The sequence below is a fragment of the Dreissena polymorpha genome, chromosome 12 (assembly GCF_020536995.1).
Source record: "Dreissena polymorpha isolate Duluth1 chromosome 12, UMN_Dpol_1.0, whole genome shotgun sequence".
Taxonomy (NCBI): domain Eukaryota; kingdom Metazoa; phylum Mollusca; class Bivalvia; order Myida; family Dreissenidae; genus Dreissena; species Dreissena polymorpha.
In genome coordinates, this window is record NC_068366.1 from 53,513,899 (window position 1) to 53,529,107 (window position 15,209).

At 35.2% G+C, this 15,209-nt stretch overlaps 2 protein-coding genes across 7 annotated transcripts in view; both read left to right on the top strand.

Annotated features, from left to right (window-relative positions):
* Positions 1 to 306: 306 nt before the first annotated feature.
* Positions 307 to 15,121, top strand: LOC127852619 (uncharacterized). The gene is made up of 6 exons (XM_052386570.1): positions 307 to 332; positions 2,775 to 2,816; positions 9,941 to 10,676; positions 11,083 to 11,235; positions 13,531 to 13,986; positions 15,116 to 15,121. Exons 3-6 carry the CDS (start codon positions 10,182 to 10,184, stop codon positions 15,119 to 15,121), a joined length of 1,110 nt encoding a protein of 369 aa, XP_052242530.1. The 5' UTR covers positions 307 to 332; positions 2,775 to 2,816; positions 9,941 to 10,181.
* Positions 15,121 to 15,209, top strand: part of LOC127852782 (uncharacterized) — a 109,935-nt gene continuing 109,846 nt past the window's right edge. For all 6 annotated transcript variants that reach the window (XM_052386743.1, XM_052386746.1, XM_052386747.1 and 3 more), the window contains exon 1: positions 15,121 to 15,178. In XM_052386743.1, coding sequence (XP_052242703.1) covers positions 15,139 to 15,178 — 40 coding nt within the window. In that variant the 5' untranslated portion in view covers positions 15,121 to 15,138. The remainder of the gene's footprint in view (positions 15,179 to 15,209) is intronic.

The window sequence follows — 15,209 nt, forward strand, 5'->3', positions numbered from 1 at the left end:
ACAATGAACGAGTGCTGTGAAAACAAATTGTCTCCGACATAGGTATACAGAGGTTGTTTTTTTACTTCGACTTTTTGTTTTGTCTTTATTTGTACTAATAAATCGATAAGGTAATATTAAATCTTATGATATAGCAGACACATTTTTTATGATCAAGCGCATGTAAAATATCCATAAATTGCCACTCAATTTCCGGGCGTGGAAAACCAGTGTATGATCTTATGTGTTTTTCTGGTGAGGGATCCTAAAAAATGTATTTATAGTGCTTATATAATACTGTTAAAATAGATTTATTTGCATTGCAATATGCGGATGGAACATATGCGCATGATGTAAGTAAACTTATTTCAACCAATTTTATTATTTTAATATACTATTTATCATCAAAATACATTTGAAATGCGATTGGCTTTACATGTTAATATCCAAAAATGGTATCATATTGTTCGTTCTTTTATCATAATTATACAATCATATCATCAAAATCATAGCTGCCTACCATAAATTCGAGCACCAAGTATGCTGACAGCTTTACCGCGTTCCTCTAGGTTCGCTCCTGCCAAATCTCGTCGTAATGGTATTGAAGGATTACGTTCAATACATGTAGTTGCATCGTCTGACCTGGAATGGGTGGGGAATTCATTGTGTGGTGGGGTGGATGTGTGTGTTTGTCCCTTCAGAGTGCGTTTTCGCTCTTCAACTGTTTTAAACGCTGTGAGGACTTTAAAATAACTGCATCTTTTTCCCATGACAGGAAAACATGGCGCGTCGCGTACAACTCACATGCTTCTCTGTTAAAGGTCACAAACTTAAAGTTACTCACAAGAACCAATATCAGACGACCGTTACAAAAATAGAACTACTTGCTTTGCATACACATGGCGAAAAATGTGAGTTCAAATGCCAGTAGAATGTTACAAAAATCTAAATATGTTTTTGACAAATGGATATTGGATTTCATTATTAAACATTACACATAGACATATTAGGGAAAAGGTCGCCTTGGCGTAGTGGATATGGTGTCCGCCTAGCGACCGAGCGTTCATTTGCTCGATTCCCACCGTAGGTGTGTTCTTTAGATCTCCCCAAAACACCAAGTACTGGTTCTACCCATGACATGGACTCAATAGTGTTTCAATAAGCCTGAGGCTTTCGATAAAATCGAACTGAAATAAATAGATTAAACTAATTAGATAAGGGAAATATAAATAGACAAATTAAATTAGTATTGTCAAAACATTGTTTAAAACTGTATTTTATTTACCCATACGCTGCTTATGTTAACACAATCAACGTCTATCTAATGACCTTTGGTCTTAATCAGTTTTGTACACTCAAATGCCGAACGTGGAAAACCAGTTTATGAACTGTCGCGATGGGTTTTTCTTGTGAAGTATCCTTAAACGAAGTATTTATAGCGTCGATCTAATACTATTTTTATACATTTTACGTGAATTGAAATGTGCAGATTATCCATAACGGTACGATGTAGGTCATCTATTCTTTCAGCTGGTGTCATTTTATAATTTCACGACTTATATTGCTCAATTATTATTAAATGAAGTCACAGTTTGTTATTTTCAATTAATCTGCTCTTATGTTTGCATTCCCATCATTTGACTTACACCAATACCTGGGAACGCCCTTTTACTAATGCTGATAATTTTTCCCGTGACAAGAAAATATCTCGCGTCGCGTACAACTCACATGCTTCTCTGTTAAAGGTCAAGTCACAAACTTTAGGTTACTCACAAGTACCAATTTCAGACGACCGTTACAAAAATAGAACTAATTGCTACAATATTGAAAAGTATATGAGATATAATGATGAAGCTTGCCATACATATGATGAAAAATGTCTGTAGAATGTAACAATCAGGCCCGTAGCCAGGGTTTTGAAAAGGGGGGGGGGTGCGAATATTTGCCATTGTTATTGAGCAACGAAGTGGCGAAAGGAGTATGTGCGGGAGGGGATGTTGAAAAGTAAACTCCTGCATTCTGGTCATTTTTTAACTGTATTTAGAGACTGAAGTTATAGAGGATTTTTATATGAAATTTCACTTTCATTGACCATACTCTGACTGATCGACATGAATATGATACAACATACATGTATTCTTTACCACGGTTGTCAATAACCAACATTTTCGATCAGTCATGGAAATACATCATTTGATACGGTGTTTAACCCGACACTCGTATGCGCGCACACACTTTGTTTACATATGCAACACAAATTTATATAATATGAAATCAACAATAAGAACGGTATAAAATATCATTATTTATTGGAATCTTGGAATCTTGATGAAATTGGTGTGTTTTACCATTCAAACATTCTACCATTCATAAATCGAGCAACTAAAATTGAAATATTTGATTTTTTTTTTCAAAACAATTATTTGTCTGCTACTATGGATAGTACCAGAGGCCTAGCATTGCTAAAAAAGTGCTAAAAGTGTATTGTACAACAAACACTGATTAACAAAACTGGGTCTTTGTGCATCAATACTAAAAGAAATCAAAATGGTATAACTGGTTACTTAATTTTTTAAAAGCTATTTTAAACAAATACGTTATCTTTTTCTAAACGAATTTCAGAAACATACGAACACTTTAGGCTTCATTAGGACCCTATAATCACAAACTACTGGCCCTATGGTCTCATTGAGGTTAAGCCTCATTGCGTCAGAAACATTTAAATGTATACACAATCTTTACCCAGAATATCTTCAATCCTTGGTTAAAGTTAAATCCTCTACCTATAATTTCAGATATTCAAACATCCTGGAGACACCAAAAGTAAGAACAACAAGGTATGGCAAAAATTCCTTTCGTTTTTAGGCTGTACAGGTGTGGAACATCCTCCCAGAGGACATTCGCACAGTTGACAAATATAAAGACTTTGTACGGCTGAGCCGCACCTAGACATGTTCAAAATGTAAATGCGCCATGTGTGAGTAACCTGCTTCTCACATTTTTTGCTTGCTTGCTTGCTTGTTTTTGCTGTCCTGCTTATATTATTTATTTATCTGCCAGTTAACCCCTTTTTTATTCTCTTTGTATATAGTGTATATGAGGTTCTTGTGTGTTTAAAAAAAAATAAAATAAAAAATAAACATGTATATATGTGTATATATGTGCTTTGTAGTTGTTTTTCATGTGCTTATATATGCTTTTTTATACTCCCTTTTTTCTCATTGGTTACTCTTCAATGTATAATTGTATGTGTGCTTCTTGTGTGTTTTTAAAATGTTATAAACATGTATACATGTGTATATATGTGCTATTTATTTGTTGTACTATGTAGATATTGTGCATGTGCTTGCTTTTAAACATGAATTGTGTGCTATACTTGTTTTAATATCTTAAATTTTAATACAGGTCTGCAATGCTTTGTTTGTACAACTTAAAAGTGTATTACATATGTTTTTAATTATGAACTATGCAAAAAAAGCTCCAATATAGTTTTTAGGTGTATTTCCCATTGTCGCAATTGTATGTAACTTACAAAATAGTATGCTTTTAATGAACATTTTTACTTAATTTTGTGTTTTATATGCTTTAAATATGTCCTTGTACCATAAATGCTTATATAATATGCTTAATCTTTCTTTCAGCTCAATATACACTTGTTATATATATACAATTGTTTTGTCGGGAAATAGCTCATGAGCTAATGTTTATTGTTATTCACATCCGACGTTAAATAAAAATTCTTGTATCTTGTATCTTGTAAAGTCCTAAACAATTTATACCAGGACGTTGAAGAAAAAAAGGTGTACTTATTTGCCCATTATATGCTCAAGGTCCGTCACAGTTGTCGAAAATTAAACGTTAACGCCCATCTGATCATATATTATAACGTTTTAAATTCATTATAACAACTGTTAAGAGTATGACATTCAAAGTGTGAAGTTTGACATAATTAAAACATTGTGGAAAATTCTGTATGTGGAGCAGAACAGATGCCATTAAGTGTTGGTAAACTAGAAAAAAGCTAGGTAACAATGATTTGTTTTCTTGTCATTCAAAAAAAATTATCATGACTTGAGCATAGCTGATATTTTTGGCCGGAAAATCTTTTAGGGTATCCGAAAATGTTTGTACGGGGATATAACAAAAAGACAATGCAGCCCGTCGAAAATGCTGTGCACAATGTGTTATAGTTATAAATCGTGGTATAATCGAAGTTATTAACCAGTGACTCATTAGTCTTCGGCAATAGTCGAAGGATGTCCTTTGATTTCAGTAATGTTTGGAAGCTGACATAACATTCTGTTAATAATCATCTAAAATATATTTTCTTTTTTATAAGATTATTTATTTATTCAAGTTAATCAAATTGTTTTATCCAGCCATTTAGATAATTGTCGAAAAAAGTTATTGGACTGAGATTTCAACCCACAATAAGTAGGCGTCAACATTTTGTTATGATATCTATTACAATTATTGCTTTAACAAACATTAATAACGATTACAAAAGTTACAAAACAATCATTTAGTATCAAATATTTATAAATAAGTATCGATTGTATACGGATTAGTGTGCCAGGTAAATAATTTTGCATAATACAGAAAACAAATATCTATTTGTAACAAAGATTCCAATTCCATTTTGCAGGGACCGGCTTCTTAGATCTTCTCAAATTTTGCTGTCACAACTTCTAATGATTTCAACAATTCTACGGTTAAAACTTGTAAATAAAAATGACGCACTTTCTTGGAAATGACTTAATCGAAACAAAATTATATGGAGACCTGTCGGTTGCATATTGAATACAACATTATTTTAACGCTTAAGGACGAAGACTCACTAGGTTGCTAGAAAAAATAAATTTCCGTTTTTGCGTCCAATAAAGTCGGGTGCAACTTAGAGTGCAATTTTTTTACTCATCCAAAAAGATTGAGTCCGAACGCACCCAACGCACCCCCCCCCCCTTGCCACGGGTATGACAATAATCTAAATACGTTTTTGACAAACGGATATAGGATTTAATTATAAAACATTACACGTAGATAGATAAGGGATAAGGTCGCCGTGGCGTAGTGGATATGGTGTCCGCCTAGCGACCGAGCGTTCATTTGCTCGATTACCACCGTGCGAGTGTTCTTTAGATCTCCCCAAAACACCAAGTACTGGTTCTACCCATGACATGGACTCAATAGTGTTTCAATAAGCCTGAGGAGTTCGATGCAATCGAGCTTAAATAAATAGGTTTAACTAATTAGATAAGGGAAATATAAATAGACAAATTAAATAAGTATTGTCAAAACATTGTGTAAAACTATTTTTTATTGATCCATACGCTTCTTATGTAAACACAAGCAACGTCTATCTAATGACCTTTGCTCTGAATCAGTTTTGTACACTCAAATGCCGAACGTGGAAAACCAGTTTATGATCTGTCGCGATGGGTTTTTCTTGTAAGGTATCCTAAAACGAAGTATTTATAGCGTCGATCTAATACTATTTTTATACATTTTATGTGAAATGAAATGGGCGGATGAACCATAACGGTACGATGTAGGTCATCTATTTTTTCAGCCGATGTCATTTTATAATTTCACGACTTGTATTGTTCATGATGATTAAATGAAGTCATGGTTTGTTATTTTCAATTTATCTGCTCTATGTTTGCATTCCCATCATTTGACTTACATCAATACCTGGGAACGCCCTTTTACTAATGCTCATCATTTTTCCCGTGACAAGAAAATATCTCGCGTCGCGTACAACTCACATGCTTCTCTGTTAAAGGTCAAGTCACAAACTTTAGGTTACTCACAAGGACCAATTTCAGACGACCGTTAAAAAATAGAACTAATTGCTACAATATTGAAAATTATATGAGATAAAATGATGAAACTTTGCATGCATATGATGAAAAATGTAAGTTCAAATGCATTTAGAATGTTACAAAAATCTAAATACGTTTTTGACAAATGGATATAGGATTTCATTATATAATATTATACGTAGATAAATAAGGGATAAGATCGCTGTGGCGTAGTGGATATGGTGTCCGCCTAGCGACCGAGCGTTCATTTGCTCGATTTTCACCGTAGGAGTGTTCTTTAGATCTCCCCAAAACACCAAGTACTGGTTCTACCCATGACATGGACTCAATAGTGTTTCAATAAGCATGAGGCTTTCGATAAAATCGAGCTGAAATAAATAGGTTTAACTAATTGACATGACGCCGCCTGTCAATCAAGTTCTTATCTAAGAACTGATCTACCAATCAGCGATCGATTAATCGGGCGCGTTAGTTAGCAACGCACTGTCCGCCATTTTCTAGACAAGCTACGTATAGGTTCACTTTTATTTTAGCGAGTTTCTTTTGTTTTCCTCTTTAAAAAAAAGTAGATTAAAAATAGTTAAACGGTGTCGATGGGGACTATGTAACTCGGACAATCGATATCCTGAAAGATTAGTCGGTGACATTTAATTTATATCGTTTCCAAAGCCGAAAAGATATCTTGAGAAGTGTAAGAGATGTATAAATGCATGCGGTTGTCACCACGAACAACTAAACGTCAACACTGTCAAAGACAATTATAATATATTTTTATCGGATAAACTAGCCGATTTAAATAGTTTATGTTATCGATCTGATTATCACATAATATTTCACGTTTTTTTTTTAAATCAGTTACTTGGTCATTAATATACAGAAGCGAGGTTCATCTGCATTACTTAAAGAGAAATAAAACCCAGCATGAAGCCTAATTCGTGCTGTGTTTTATTACTCTGATAGTAATGCACTTTATTGCCATTATACATGTTATGAGAAGGTGACACGTGATATATTATATTAATAATGGTATCTACACATGTGCAGACAAGTGATGTCACCAATGAACGATTTTAATCCACCTTTGAGATCGAATGCCTAGTTCTCATTTTTTTCAAAGAGTTTCGTCTGATTTGTTCGCAAAAAAGGCGGAAATGAAATAAGGCAAAACGGTGTGAATAGGTTTTATGTAACTCTGAAATTCGGTATCCATAAGTTAGATTAATTAAATACATGTTTATACCATTTCAAACGCGGAAATGCGGTCTTGACAAGAGCAAGTGGAAGCTTCAATGTGTAGAATTACCGAGATCACCCTTATGGAGCATTTATTTATTTAAAAAAACTGGTATTGTTATGTTAGAAATAACTACGCATTATTAAGTATGAATTATATTACGTGTGCTTGTAGAATAATAGAAAAGATTGGTACCAACTTTACGTAACTTAACGAAATCCCCGTTATAAATCGAGTTTTGTGTGTGTCAGAAACAAGTGAAAACAATTATATATTTCTATTTTAATAGAATCGAATCGATAAATGCCACATAATAAGATTTATTATTACTGATATAACCAATAAATGCCGAACTTGGGAGAAGTCGGTACCTGCGCCAGCGTCGTATTGTACTGTCTTGCACTTTCAATTATGATGATTGATAAATGTCCCATAAGCAATGTTCAATATTATTAATATCACTTTTATACGTAATAACATGTGGGATTTTGGTACACTCGGTGTCAGAAAGCGTGTAAAACTTCACCGAAATCCCAGTTTAAAGCGCTATTTCGTGTCAAATACACGAGTGGAAATGTTTCGTAAATAACATGGGTAAATGCCGTTGAAGAAGTGTTAATTTATTGCTAATACCAACATCACACGTAATAACAGGTTCGATTTCGGTCAGCGCGCAAGCGTTTGAGAGCGTTATTCATGTACCGAAAAACCCGTTATAATTAGCCGATGTTCTCTATAAACGTATATTTTTTGCATTCGCAGAATAACTAAATGACACAAACCCCTTATACAAGTTTCATATGGTGTCAAAAAGTCCATAAATCTACATGCAGTATATAGGCAATGAAGCCATTTTGGTGTTAGCTTGTCTAGGTTTGCTACCCGCTGAGCCACGTGATTAAGTGGGCGGAGCGATCATAGATAAGGCCTCATGTCAATTAGGTAAGGGAAATATAAATAGACAAATGAAATTAGTATTGCCAAAACATTGTTTAAAACTGTCTTTTATTGACCTATACGCTGCTTATGTAAACGCGATCAACGCACAATCAACGTTTATCTAATGACCTTTGGTCTGATACAGTTTTGTACACTCAAATGCCGAACGTGGGAAACCAGTTTATGATCTGTCGCGATGGGTTTTTCTTGTGAGGTATCCTAAAACGAAGTATTTATAGGTTCGATCTAATACTATGTTTAACCAGGTTTTCCGAAGGAAAAAAAACTGGTTATTAGATTGGTGAATGTCGGCGGGCGGGCGGGCTGAACAAGCTTGTCCGGGCCATAACTATGTCGTTCATTGAGATTTTAAAATCATTTGGCACAATTGTTTTTACCATCATTGGACGGTGTGTCATGCGAAATAATTACGTTGATATCTGCAACGTCAAGGTCACACTTTGAGTTCATAGGTAAAAAATGGCCATTTATGATCTTGTCCGGGCCATAACTATGTCATTCAGGGCCATAACTATGTCATTGATTGTGAGATTTTAAAATTACGCGGTACATTTATTCACAATAATTGGACGATGTGAATGCAAAAGAATTACGTCAATATCTCCAAGGTCAAGGTCGCCACGATTTAAAATAGAATGAATTTGACACAAGGGAGGTAACTAGGAACAATCAGTAACATTGCATATTTTGAATTGTCTTCCTTTATCAGATTTTTTTCCAATTGAAATCAAGGTCGCGACGACTAAAATAGACTGAATTTGACAAAAGGGAGGTAGTTAGGAACAATCAGTAACAATGCACATTTGAATTGTCTCCCTTGATCATACTTTTTTTTCAAATTAAAAACCTGGTTTTGTGACAAGTTTTTCCCTTGTTATACATTTTATGTGAATTGAAATAGGCAGATGAAATATAACGGTACGATGTAGGTCATCTATTTTTTCAGCTGATGTCATTTTTTTTATTTCAGGACTTATATTGTTTTACTTTTGTCGCAATAATAACTTTTAAATGGCGCCCTTATGACAAATCGCATCAACAGCTGTCGTGTTCTTAGCTAACATGAGCGGAGAGCCTTTTACTTGGCTTTATGATACTGTGATGGCCGTCGTCCGTCAGTCCGCGTGTAAATTTTTCTTCCTTCGACTTCTCCTGAATCATTTGGCAAAGGACATGTTCAGATCGTTCTCATCCGTTGTATATGTATATGTAGGTCACCAGAGCTAAAAGTAGGTTTAAAAATTAAATCTTCATTTTTACAAACTCACTGAGCAAACTTTTAAATGGCGCCCTTATGACACATCGCATCAACAGCTGTCGTGTTCTTAGCTAACATGAGCGGAGAGCCTTTTACTTGGCTTTATGATACTGTGATGGCCGTCGTCCGTCAGTCCGCGTGTGAATTTTTCTTCCTTCGACTTCTCCTGAATCATTTGGCAAAGGACATGTTCAGATCGTTCTCATCCGTTGTATATGTATATGTAGGTCACCAGAGCTAAAAGTAGGTTTAAAAATTAAATCTTCATTTTTACAAACTCACTGAGCAAAAAAAAGTTTTATATAACTGCTCTCTTCTTATTTGTGGTTTGTGGGTGTTGGTGAAAAGTAGGTAAATTTGATATTGTATATGCAATTTGATATTGCTACTGAATAAACACTTATTAAACGTTGATTTGTGGTGTGGTCAATATGGCTCATCTTATGTGACTCATCGAGTGTTGTTTCATCTCGTACGCCAAGTTATAAAACTATTAAATATATCGTTGATATATTGTTAATGTAGTGTATACCCGCTGAAGTTTTCGTTATTCCATTATATGCACCATGTTTATATCTGAGTTTTTGAAAATGCATTTTTATTTAAGGTTTGTGTTTATTTGTTTTTAATTGGTTTACGTCTTATTGTGTTAGATATGTTATCATTATTGTGTTTTTTTTTCATAAGATCTAGCCAGCAGTGATATGAAGAGAGACCAACAAAACATTACTGTTTACTAGTACCTGTTCTAAAAGAGCAAAATTCGTGCCGAGTGTAGTTCAATATGGATTTTCAACGGACATCCACTTCTGACACAATGAACACGAAGAACATGCATGTTTAAATGTAATATTTAAAATACCATTCCCACTTTTTGAAAGGAAAACGGACATACACATATATGTAAAATAAACAAGAACATTTTAAAATGGATAAACAACTTAAAAGTAAGCATATACATACATTGGTAACATTTTGTTCTGCCACAAATAATTTTGAGAAATATCTTGCATGTTTCATTAACAAAAAAAGTGCCGAGTTTTGTTCCTCAAATAGGGAATACATAAAAACTATTTGCAAAGTGTCTGACTATATATGCTCAACCTGCGATATAGCCAAACTGTACCAAACGCATGAGGGATCTTCCGACGCGAGTCAACAAAGAGAGGTCTGCAAATTGTGTCAATCGTTATATGATCGCATAACGGATAAACATGCACTTAAATCTCCCAATTGGGAGAATATTGAATGGAAATTAATTATGAAAGAACCACTGCAACATATGAAATGTTATATAAAGGAATACGGACATCGCGAGGTGCGAACGGTGCAGCAATTAGGATTGTCCGCTTTAATTCAAATCTGTTTAAATCATTGCGATTTGAATACACTGTTCGGCAACGTACTACCCTTCCTAGAAAAGGTATGAATGTCTTGGCACATTGTTTGCAAAATACAAGTGTAACAGAAGTAATAATGTGTCATTTAAAAGGAAAAAAACTAGGATATAATTTGCAACAGAAAAGTTTTATAGGTTTAAAAACGCATTATGCAAATAAACATGCTGACGAATTTTATTTCCGTTTAGTTTCCAATTTCATGCAATATCAGCAACATAGTTGTTGTAATTTAGCATTATGTTAAATCTAATACACAATAATATAAACTTACTATATAGCAACTAGTGCATGTTTACCTATTGGGTGGTTTGACATGTGGTGCTTTTTCTTGATTCTAAAAATGTACAGAACATTTCTTTGAGGTGGAGGACTGTAAGGGGGGGGGGAGTGGTTGTCGTTGAACATATATTAAATTACATTACATTGCAGATTGCAGAGAAGCGAGATCAAGTATTCCAGTCCGAAACATTGCATATTGGTGAAGACGATTTAAATACACATTTGCGTAAGATCGAAGACGTTTTTAAGACAGTACGCGGAGGTGCCGATATGGACATAAGGTCTCACACGATGTCAGCAAAGGTACTGTTCCACGTTTCACAAGTTCCACTGTTATGAGAACGTTTGTGTTCAAATAATCGCCATGAATAGTTGTTGCTATTTATTAGCTCATCTATTTTTGGAAAAAAAGCGATTTTATTTTATGCTTTCCGGTGGTTTATAAAAAAATATCAGTGAAATAAAACTGGTATTTCACTGTTTTAAACAGTGAAAAATAACAGTGAAAAATATCGATATTTTTCACTGTTTTACTGTGAAATGACGTCATTTTTTCGACGAAATGACGTCATTAATCCAGCGAAATTATCCTGTTAAACTCTTTTATAATGTTAATAAGCGGTGAAAAAAGCATAAAATAAAAAGTAAATTTGTTGGATTCGATGGAATATCGATTTTAATTCACTCGTGATCATCAAAAATACATATTTTCACGAGTGGTGAACACTCGTGAAATAAAATAGATATTCCATCGAATCCAACAAATATCCTCTATGTCATCACCTAAGAGTCTGCGTCGTTGTCCGGTTGTGTTTTGTGTTTAGGTCCACTTTCCTCATAAAGTATCAAAGCTATTGTATTCAAGCTTGGAACACTTACTTACTAACATTGGGGATTGGGCAGGCAAAGTAAGATAACTCTGACAAAATTATGTGCCCTTTTTATACTTTGAAAATTAGGTTAAGTTTTGTGTTTAGGTCCACTTCATTCCTAAAGTATCAAAGCTATTGCTTTCATACTTGCAACACTTACTTACTTTCTTAAGGGGACTGTGCAGGCAAAGTTTTGTAATTCTGACTGGCATTTTGACAGATATATGGCCCCTTCATACTTAGAAAATTGAAAATTTCCACTTTACTCCAGTCTCCTAAAGTATCATAGCTATTGCTTTCAGACTTGGAACACTCGCTAACTATCATAAGGGTACTGTACAGGACAAGTTGCATAACTCTGGTTGGCATTTTGACGGAATTATAGCTCTTTTTTGACTAAGTAACTTTGAATATTTTGTTAAATTTTGTGTTTCGATCCACTTTACTTCTAAAGTATCAAGGCTATTGCTTTCAAACTTAAAATACTTTCATGCAATCATGAGGTTACTGTACCTGACAAGTTGAATTTTACCTTGACCTTTGAATGGCCTTGACTCCAAGGTCAAATTATTAAATTTTGCTAAAATTGCCATAACTTCTTTATTTATGATTAGATTTGATTGATACTTTGACAAAACTACTCTTACCTGACATACCACAATAGACTCCCCCCAACCATCCCCCGTGCCCCCCCCCCGAATCATCCCCCTCGAATCCCCCTCCCTATTTTTTTTTAAGATCATCTCACAAATGACCACCACACCCTCACACTATACTTTACCCCCACCCCCCCACCCCCCCCCCCACCCAACCCCACCGCCCCTCCCCCCCATTTTTTTTTAAACGGTTAAAAAACACAAATATTTATTTTTATTATTTTATGTTTGAAATACCGTCCAACCATCGCACCCAAGAATACCCCCCCAGCCCCCCTCCCCCCCACCCCCGAATTCTCCCCCCCCCGAATTCCCCCCCCGAATTCCCCCCCCCCCCCTAATTTTTTTTTTTAAAAGATCATCTCACAAATGACCACCACACCCTCACACTATACTATACCCCCCCCCCCCTGAATCCCCCACCCCCGAATCCCCCCTAATTTTTTTTTAAGATCATCTCACAAATGACCACCACACCCTCACACTATACTATACCCCCACCCCACCCCCCAACCATCGCACCCAAGTATCCCCCCCACCACCCACCCCCCCTCCCCCCTGATTTTTTTTTTGCATTTTTTTTTCGCATTTTTGGAAGATAATGTAATAAATGTCCACGCCCCCACACTATACACCCCTCTTCACTCCACCCCTCCCTCCTTTGTGATTGAAAATGAGAGTCCCTTCACCTTTAAAAAGAAAATAGATGAGCGGTCTGCACCCGCAAGGCGGTGCTCTTGTTGTAGTTTATTTTTAGTTCACATTGACACAAACGATACGTCATAGCTATCGCTGTTGCTTTCGAAGGCCAAACTCGTAGCATGCCCAAACTTAGATTATTTTGTGTTGGGCTTAAATGCAAGTAACAGTTTGGTCGACGATTAAAATAATTTAAGGCGCTTAATATTGAGAAAATTTACGTGATATCAGGTTTACCAAAAAATGTTGCTCTGAGGCTTACATTTGTATATGTTAATTTTTACTCTTGTTACCTCACATCATGCCGTTTACCCAGGTAAAAGGGAGCGTATTGTTGCACATTAAAGCCTTCTAATGGTGTTTGTTTTCAGATCTTCAACGCCGGTCAACAGCAATTTACAGTTGAAGATGAACTCAAAATCAAGCTCACGATAATAGAGACTTTAAATAGACGTATTCATTCTTTAAAATGTTGGCAAACTTTATCTGGAAACAGCCAAGATGATCCGGAGCTTCAAAAATTGCTGTTTATAAAAAATCTACACTGCCAAAAACTTAAAGAGAAGAACCAACAACTCGCAAGCAATACGCATGGTAAAATCCAGAGATATGAAAAACACATGCAAGTTCTAAAACAATATACAGACAAAATAAACAAGATCTCTACTGACAACTCCAGTCATTATTGTGGAAGTGGAATGGTGGGCGACCTGATTGTACAGTCTCCACATGACAAATACAATCAAACTTTACGAGAGGAAACTCACGACAATATGATCGAAGTAGTAGAAAATACACACACACTTAAAATCGGTAATATATGTACTGCGACCACCAATTATTACACTACTACTACTTCTGCTGCAATCACTTCTACTACGTACTACGGTACTACTTACTCTACTACTACCTACTACGACGACGACGACTACGACTACTACGACGACGACGACTACTACTACACTACTACTACTACTACTACTACTACTACTACTACTACCTACTACTACTACTACTACTACTACTCTATACGACTACTCTACTACTACTTCTACTACTACTACTACTACTACTACTAGTACTACTTCTAATACTAATACCACCACCACTACCACTACTACTACTACTACTACTACTACTTCTACTACTACAACTTCTATACTACTACTACTACTACTACTACTACTACTACTACAACAACAACAACAACTACTACTACTACTTCTACTACTACTACTACTACTACTACTACTATACTACTACTACTACTACTACTACTACTACTACTACTACTACACTACTACGACTACTACTACTACTACTACTACTACTACTACTACTACTGCTACTTCTACTTCTACTACTACTACTTCTACTTCTACTACTACTTCTACCACTACTACTACTACTACTACTACTACTACTACTACTACTACTACTACTACTACTACTACTACTACTACTACTACTACTACTACTACTACTACTACTACTACTACTACTACTACTACTACTACTACTACTACTACCACTACTACTACTACTACTACTACTACTACTACTACTACTACTACTATTACTACTACTACTGCTGCTGCTGCTGCTACCGCTTCTACTACTTCTTCTACTACTACTACTTATAGTCCTGACTATTTATATTTTATATGGCTTTGCTTACGTCATTGATATTTTTATAATTTAAAGATAATTAAGTTTAGAACATATACTACCGTATTGATGCAGATGGCCTCTTTTTTGTATATACAGTATATGGTTTTTCGCGCAGTCACACGCAATATAGGGCTGCTAATAATTATGACGTCATGTTGAATCTATGTCCTCTGTTTATTGGAAATTTTAATTGAAAATCATCAATTGCTCTCATATAATTTATTGATATAACTATTCGCTTATTATAAAACTACACATAACCGCTAAAAATAATGGTTATTTCAGATGTGAAAACGGCGATTGGTGTAATGATTGATATAGGCAATAAATTGGACGCACTCCGTGCAGGTATTGGCATTTTTGCGTTACGTGGTAAAAA